At 31.6% G+C, this 9,022-nt stretch overlaps 1 protein-coding gene across 2 annotated transcripts; it reads left to right on the forward strand.

Moving 5' to 3' along the window:
- The first annotated feature begins 735 nt into the window (after nucleotides 1-735).
- On the forward strand, nucleotides 736-7,602 carry LOC143629573 (diacylglycerol kinase 4-like). Of its 2 annotated transcripts, none has more exons than XM_077098810.1 (12): nucleotides 736-1,162; nucleotides 2,429-2,551; nucleotides 3,391-3,528; nucleotides 3,614-3,699; nucleotides 4,410-4,497; nucleotides 4,599-4,674; nucleotides 4,787-4,869; nucleotides 5,167-5,237; nucleotides 5,775-5,852; nucleotides 5,977-6,064; nucleotides 6,572-6,688; nucleotides 7,198-7,602. In XM_077098810.1, exons 1-12 carry the CDS (start codon nucleotides 839-841, stop codon nucleotides 7,354-7,356), a joined length of 1,431 nt encoding a protein of 476 aa, XP_076954925.1. In that variant the 5' UTR covers nucleotides 736-838; the 3' UTR covers nucleotides 7,357-7,602. The 2 variants fall into 2 exon arrangements, with proteins under 2 accessions (XP_076954925.1, XP_076954926.1); XM_077098811.1 differs by lacking the exon at nucleotides 736-1,162 and adding an exon at nucleotides 1,935-1,952 and having other exon boundaries at nucleotides 7,198-7,600.
- Nucleotides 7,603-9,022: the final 1,420 nt, after the last annotated feature.

The raw sequence follows: 9,022 nt of genomic DNA on the forward strand, positions 1-9,022 counted from the left end.
TCCGCATGCTGTGCGATGAATTTTGGATAGTAAAAAACATGAATATTGCAATGGCAAGTCAACACGAATTTGGTTGGTGTCAGCTACGTTCGTTATGGTATCAAAACTAAACCTAAAATATGAATTCCTCAAATTATAATTTTTAAAACAAAAAAAACAAAGATAAAATGTAGTTCGATAAAAATATTTAAAAACACCGTTTATTAGTTCGATGAAAACCCGAACGCTAGAAAAACATGAGCGTTGTTGATAAAACCGAGAAAACACAGACGCTACAGTAACAAGAATTTGGTTAGTATCAATTACGTTTACTATGATATAAAAAAAAAACGAAACAAGAAAATACACATATTTTGAAAAATAAAAAAAATTTCTTGTCACACCGACATTCCTATATTAATCTCATGAGTTATGTATATGCATATAATCTATTTAACAAATATATAAGAGGGTCTTTGTGAAATTAATCTATCTCAAAGGTAGAATCTGTAAATACCAAAACTTTATATATATATTTCAAACAAAAGTACATACATAACATAACATAACATACCTCACGTGGAGCCATTTCTTTCGTCCAAACCCAAAAAGCACACGAGGGGCATAATCGTCATATATCAAACCTACCAATAATAATATTATATCATTATTCTTATTCTTAATATTAATATTATTAATTTCCATTTGACAAAAAGTAAACCCACCACATTTCAAACGGCTCCTTGCCGGCACAGTCTCTTTCAAATTATTAATTTTTATTATTACTATTACTATTAATATTAATATTATTATCAAAGATTGGATTTTTGTGAAAACCCACCTGAAGAAAGAAGTCAACATGGACTCACCGGCGCCGGAGAGGAATAGAGTGAACACGGTGGCGGTGAAGTCAAGGCTAATGGATTCGATCAGACGGTGTTCGTTATCAGGAATAAGTGTACCGAAAGAGGAGTTGAGGCGGAAGATAACGATGGCGGAGTACTTGCGTGTGGGTATGAGAGAGAGTATTGAGTGTAAGGCGATAGTGGAGTCCGGTGGGAAGTTGTCTGTGGAGACGGACGGTGGAGAGTGTCCGGTGGTGGTGTTTGTCAATTCCAAAAGTGGTGGCAGGCATGGGACGGACCTTAAACAGAGGTTGCAGGATTTGATGGGTCCAGAACAGGTTTTTTTTTTAAATTTAATTTTAGTGTTTTTTATTATTTTTTTAAATTATTTTATGATGATTTGTTTATTATTATAGTATTATTTTCACTATTTATGCTTAATTTGGGCTAATAATAGTTTGCATAAAATGTTTAATTTCTTGATTTTTGATGAAATTTGATTCCCATGATTTAAGAGTTTTATTTTATTTTATTTTTTAGGTGATATTTTATTGACTCAAGAATAGGGTTTTTCATTTATTTATGATGTTGTTTAATAGTTGCAGAAATTGTTTAATTTCTTGATTTTTTGATGAAATTTGAAACACATGATTCATGAGTTATTTTTTTAATTTTTTAATGATGTTTAATAATTGCATATTTTACAGGATTTGATGGGTCAAGGACAGTTTTTTTTTTAATGATGATTTGTTTATTATTACAGTATTGTTTTCACCATTTATGGTTAAATTTGGCTATTAATAGGTGCTTAAATTGTTTAATCTCATGATTTTTTATGAAATTTGAAACACATGATTTAAGAGGGTTTTTTTTGGTTAAAATTTTTTTACTGATGTTTTGATGGGTCAAGAACAGGTTTTTATTTTATTTTTTAAAAAGTTATATGATGATTTTTTTATTATAGTATTATTTTCGCCATTTATGGTTAAACTGGGGTATTAATGGGGGCTAAAATTGTTTAATCTCTTGATTTTTTATGAAATTAGAAACCCATGATTCCTGATTTTTTTTTAATTTATGATGTTTAATTATTGCCTTATTTCCCAGAATTTGATGGGTCAAGAACAGGTTTTTGTTTTTATTTTTTATTATTAATGGTTTTATGATGATTTTTTTATTATAGCATTATTTGGTTAATTTACCTTATTTGTAGGTGCTTAAATATGTTTGTCTCTTGATTTTTGATGAAATCAGATATCCATATTAATAGTTAGAAATTGTTTAATCTCATGATTTTTTTATGAAATTAGAAACCCAGTATTCATGAGTTTTTTTATTTTCAATATTTTGATGATGTTTAATTTTTCGCATCATTTCACCATTTATGCTTAATTTTCTCTATGAACAGTATCAACTTTTAACATCTTTTTTATGAATGTTTCATTTCTTGCATAAGATCAGTTACGAATTCAAGTAAAATAAAATGATAATTTGGGTTTTAAGTCTTAATCTTTATGGGTTTTGGCTAAAAACAATATTCTGATATTTTCATTTAACAATAATAATATATTTCCTATATTAATTTATTTTCTTTCTTGTGCCAGGTCTTTGATCTTAAAGATGTGAGGCCGAACGACTTTGTTGAATACGGATTAGGTTGCTTGGAGAAGTTTGGTGCAAATGGAGATAATTGTGCCAAAGAAACGCGAGAAAGATTAAGGATTGTGGTATGTCATATGTGTGCTTCCTTTCTTTTAGTATCTTGATATCGTCACTAAGGGGCCCAAAATCCGTGTTTGTTGCTTCGAAATCTTCTAATTCGCCTTTTTCATATTTCAAAATGCTAACCTATACGTTTCAAAAACGATTATGTGATACTGAATAATCAGAATCGGATAATTAGTTGAAATAACACGAAGTGTAAAAGTGTAGTGTTTGGATTGTTTTCTATTTCAAGTTGTTATAATATGATGATTATGTGTTTTGAGACTTTGAGTTTTGACTTATTATGATTATTTGGTGAATTAATTAATGTCATATTTATGAGACATGCAAAACTTGTGATATGTAAAAGTCTCCCAAATTATGTTACAAAACAAGGGCATGTAGGTGCTTCTATTGTACCCTTGGATAATTAGTTCGAAACTGACTATCGAAAACTGATTACCTAGGGGTACAATAACTTTCACTTTTACTGTACCCCTAGATAATCCAGGGGTATAGTACAAAAACTTTTACTATACCCCTAGATAATCATGTTTGTCATCACATGTATGAAACCGAATATCTAAAACTGATTACTCGAATCTAAATAATGAGATTCGGATTTTATTTATCCGAACATTAAAAAGATATCATTGACACTCAAGTCATAATATTTATATGATCACCCTTAGCACAAAAATCCAAATGTGCCAAATATTAACAAACTGCAAAATCTTTAATCTTTTAAAGATTTTTTACCCTTGAATAAAAATATCTGTACCATCTTTTGAGATTTTTTAAAGTTACAATAAAGTAATATAACATATAATGCTAAAAGTTTGAATTATTATTCGTGTAAAAGGTCGCTGGAGGCGATGGGACGGTTGGTTGGGTTCTCGGATGCCTTGGAGAGCTTCAGAAGCAGGGTCGAAGCCCCATTCCACCAACAGCAATTATTCCTCTCGGTACAGGGAACGATTTGTCCAGAAGTTTTGGATGGGTATTTTAGTCATATTTCATAACAATTTCGGTTTTCTGTTATTTTTATTTTCGTGTTCCTGATGTCTAGTTGAACTTATTTTCAGGGTGGTTCATTTCCTTTTAGCTGGAAAGCTGCCATAAAAAGGACTCTTGATAAGGTCACTTATGCACCAACTAGCCGCCTCGATAGGTGAATAATTTTTATTTAAACAAATAATTTTCATTTCCTTTTATGTTTTATTTTAAACGGGTTGAAAGCGCCAGTTATATACAATAGCTAAACTTGAAACAGTTCAAATGTGCCCAATGGGTCGAAAAGGTTTCATAAATCCTATAATTTAAAAATATTACTCCCTCCGTCCCTTTGAAAGTGTCCACATTTCCTTTTTAGTTTGTCCCATTACAAGTGTCCACTTTCAAACTTTATTAATTAATTTCCAAATTTACCATTAAAAGTTCAACCATTCAAACTTTCTAAAATTTTGTCTTTTTATATATGTCAAGGGCATTATAGTCATTTGTTAAAAAGAGTGCAATCATTCAAACTTTCTTAAATTTTGTGTTTTTCAAACCATGACACTTGTAGAGGGACGAAGGGAGTAGATTATTTTTGTAATAATATTCATGTTCATAAAAACAAAATTTTAAATTTTTTAATAATGATTCGATTCGACATTTCGATTTTGGTTTTATCTTAAACGGGTTGAGTGGGTCGGATACATAACACAACCAAAAAAGAAACGAGTCAAACGGGCCCAGGGGTCGAAAAGTTTCCTATATCCTATTATTAAAAATAATAAGATTATTGTAACATTATACTTTTCTTAAACATGTTTAAGGCTCCAATTATGTAGAAATATTATGTTAATATTGTTGTAACATATATGTTATTTTGTTAAGCTGGAAACTTTCGATATCAATGCCATCCGGTGAAAATTTGGATACACCTCATTCTTTGAAGCAAACTGAGGAAGTTGTTCTTGATCAGGTTTGTAAAATTTAATAATAATAATAATTAGTTTTTAATATTATCAGTGTTTATGTTAATTAACCGTTATTATTATGCATTTTATTTTCCATTTTTTGTAGGATTTAGAAATTCAAGGGAAGTTAGCTGAGAAAGTTTCATGCTACCAAGGAGTGTTCTATAATTATTTCAGCATAGGTGTGTTATTTTATTTTATTTATTCTTTTGGGCATTAACATATAGAATATATACTTATATTTGTTTAATGTTTTTTTAATATCTTATTCATGTGGAATATTTCTTGATGCAGGAATGGATGCTCAAGTGGCTTATGGTTTCCATCATTTAAGGAATGAAAAACCTTACCTTGCTCAAGGTCCTATTTCAAACAAGGTTTGACTTTAGTTGACTTCTCAAGAAACATCATATGGTTTGCTGATGTCGCTAATATGACTTGGTAACGGGTTTGGGTCAAAATGTGTAATTTAATACGGATTCAAACGGGTCGGGTCAGGTTATATTTTACTACACTATGGGTCATTCTGATCCGCTTGAAATTTTCTTTTAGTTTATCCGTTTAAAATAAAATGGTTCAAAGTGTCAATCTCTAATATATCTATGTTATATGGTTTTTAGATACCTAAATGATTGGTTTTTTGTTTATTTATGATTTTTTTTCTGTTGTCACAGATAATATACTCTGGATATAGTTGCAAACAAGGGTGGTTTTTTACACCTTGTATGAGTGACCCTGGTTTGAGGTAAAATTTGATCACATTTAAGTACTTTTTGGCTTGAAATTAGTGGTGCTAAATAATGGGTCATGTTCAATGAGTCGAACATGACATGTGTATTCGCGGGTTGGCATGAACATGAGCGGTTTAACATGTAATCTTATTTTTATTAATATATATATTTGCATATTAATACGCTAAAACTACAAATTTACAAAAAAAGTTTGCAATGCATAAAATCAATGATGTTAAAATTATAAAACTGAATGCTAAGTTCTTTTTTATCTTTTAAATTACATCGCCAAACACTATTTTATAACAAACTTCTAAAAACAAGTGGCTTAAATGAGGTCAACCTTCAAACCGCAAAGTCAACCCTTAACTACCCATGAATTTCATGTTAGGTTCGTGTCATGTCAGAAATCACACTCCACTCTTTAAATAAGCAAACTTATTATTGCCTTTTTAAAAAAATAAAATAATCTAAAATAGTATTTAAATGAAAATAAAAAGGGCATTGTAAATTTCATTTGGTTTTAACTTTTAACAATCTGATGAATGCAGGGGACTAAAGAATATTTTGAGGTTACATGTTAAAAGACTCAACAGCTCAGAGTGGGAGCATGTCCCTATCCCATCAAGGTAATATTACTTTAGTCAAAGTTTGACCGGACACGTAGTTCGGTCAAAATCTAGACTTCTAGAGTCAAATCCAGTTAGCATTTTTTAATTTATACTGTTTTTTTGACAATTTATGATCTTGTAGTGTTAGGTCTCTTGTTGCTTTGAATCTTCATAGCTATGCAAGTGGAAGAAATCCTTGGGGTAAATTGAAACAAGAATATATGGAAAAAGTAAGTGCTTATTTATCATAATTAGTTACATGCACAATGGTTCAAGTATTTCTTCACTTATTTATTATAGTTACGTATCGTTTTCGTACATGTGGTTTGGCTAGAATTACCACTTTAACTAATTTTATTTTTTTGCGTGTGAGACATCGTGGTTTCTGTTTTTTGCCATTTTATCCAGATGACTTAATACTGTTACATTTTTCTGTTAACCTTTCTTAATGGACCTTAAAAAAATAAAAAAGTTAACGTGTCCCATACAATTTGTGTCCCATACAATTTTTTGTTTTGGATTAAGCTGGCAATTTAGGCCAAACCACATTGATGACAAAATATCATTGATACTAGTAAAAGTGACACTAGTAAAAAAATCCTGCGTCCGCCACTATTTGATTATATGATGTATGTGACCCTAAGCAAAATATAGGAATCTTGTGTACCAAATCAACATCATTACTTTTTTATGTAAGGATACATAACATACAAGTAACTTTAATGGTAACGATGCAGAGAGGCTTTATTGAGGCTAATGCGGATGATGGTGTCTTAGAAGTTTTTGGATTTAAACATGGATGGCATGCGTCATTTGTCATGGTTGAACTTATTTCAGCCAAACACATCGCACAGGTACCACATATTAAATTTATATCTTTGATTTTTTTTACAAAATTGAACTCGTTAAGGCGTTACGTTTATATCAACATATTGTATTAAGTGTGTTAAACGAATCGTGTTTGTGGGTTGACGAGTCAAACCTAATATGAATCCAAAAATCTAAGAGCCTGAGCACGACATGAATATTCACGGGTTGACATGAATATTCAGTTACCACACAAAAACACATTTAAAAAATATTTAAAAAATAAAAGGTTAAATGGATCTAGGCGTGAATCGGCCAGGTCAACCCGAACCTACCTCGTTTAGCTAAACGTGCTCGCAGGTTCGACCAAAACTGACTTGAACCCATTTTTTATTAAACCCAAACCCACAAACTTCACGTCAAGTTCATGTCATGTCATAAATTCACATCCCTAATACAAATGCCAAAATGATAAACAGAAAAGAGATTCCTTTCTTTTGTCTATTTACACTTTTAAAACATTTTCTCGGAACTCATACAACATTTCGTTCACCAGGCTGCAGCAATTCGGTTTGAGTTAAGGGGTGGAGCATGGAAAAAAGCTTATATGCAAATGGACGGTGAACCATGGAAACAGCCACTAAAGAATGAGTTTTCAACCTTTGTTGACATTGAAAGGGTACCATTTCGTTCGGTTATGATCAACGGAGAGTGATTATATTGATTCTTTAAACTTGTGTCATGTTTAGTAGCTTGTATACATCAACTCTATCATTAAACTAAATTATTGGTTGTTAACGACTAGGTGGAACGGTTGTTGACTTAGGCAAACCAACCAGTACCTCAGGTGTATGATAGTGTAAAGTGAAAAATTGAATCGGGAAATTTTTGTATGCAACTGTTATGTAACCATTCGGTTTGTTTGGTCATTAGTACCATATTGAAGTTGATTAATCAATCTAATTACATGTCACATGTAGCTATTATATGTTTGTGACTCTTGATGATGCTAAAAGAATCATACAAAAGTCAAATCCATTATAGAATGTATTCCAAAGGTCAAGTAGGATTGTCCATGTTATTCATCCTTTATTATTAATTTTATAATCCTTCCTCTACACTTGTCATTTTCATCCTACTTTTCTTTGACATTGTCTCTTACATCAATTACATCTTGTGTACATCGAATCTATTAAGAATGATGGAATAAAAATGGACAAACAAAATTTTCTGCATGTTTCATGTTGAAGGAGGGAACTAATGAGCGGTCGATAACCTGAATTAGTGACTCGTGTGTGTATAGGACTAGATACAGAAAAGGAGTGAAGAAACAGTAGTTAAAACAAAATCAATGAAGATCCTTAATAACTTTGTTTTTGTTTTTACATCAATTACATCTTGTGTACATCGAATCTATTAAGAATGATGGAATAAAAATGGACAAACAAAATTTTCTGCATGTTTCATGTTGAAGGAGGGAACTAATGAGCGGTCGATAACCTGAATTAGTGACTCGTGTGTGTATAGGACTAGATACAGAAAAGGAGTGAAGAAACAGTAGTTAAAACAAAATCAATGAAGATCCTTAATAACTTTGTTTTTGTTTTTATATTTTATATTTTTAATCGTTTTTTATTACATCTCTGTAGTTTGTTATTTTGAACAAAACTAAATAATCTATATACAGCGTGCGAAGGATGTACCATCGAGGTTTTTGATCTTGGAATGGGACGCGCATGGTCCAGAAAGGCCTGGAACATCAACGTGATACTCATCCAAGTGTTTCGGCATATGTCTTTGCTGTGGTGCCACGTCGAGCATTTATGTGGTGAACTTCATCAAGTTGTGTCTCTTGGTTATTGTCTCGAATCGGGATTCTTTGAAGGTGATGCATCTCCATTGGGTTGAGTCTTGATTATTGTCTTGTTGTTCATCATGATTTGTTTGGGTGTTATCATTGTTTTGAGGTACTTGAGTTGTTCCTTGATCAATATACTCATTGTTCTTTAACGTGTGTCAAATTTGTCTACCCCTTCGTATATCGGGCCTAAACAAGACAACCAAACACCTTCATGTGATCTTAAGTTGGTACTTTTCCTAACAAAACTCTAAACAGTCTTGTTCCCTCTAAACCGTGGAAAGTAAGCTATTGATGGATGATGCATGCCGCCATTAAAATGCATCCCCCTTAGCTTTTTATGTGTACATTTTCTTTGGACCATAAGAATCTAGCAATATGTAATATGTGTATCTGTGTTTTCTTTCGACCACTCCGCTTCGTCGGCGTGTGTTGAAACATGAGTTTTCAAAGACAATTCCATTTTCATGATATGAGATGAAACTCTTTTTGCGGATCTCCATATTGGGTCTTAGTCATGTTA

This window comes from Bidens hawaiensis, unplaced genomic scaffold, assembly GCF_021521415.1.
Source record: "Bidens hawaiensis isolate Kalapana, Puna unplaced genomic scaffold, B.hawaiensis_p1.1 tig00005306_1, whole genome shotgun sequence".
In the NCBI taxonomy this organism is placed as follows: Eukaryota; Viridiplantae; Streptophyta; class Magnoliopsida; order Asterales; family Asteraceae; genus Bidens; species Bidens hawaiensis.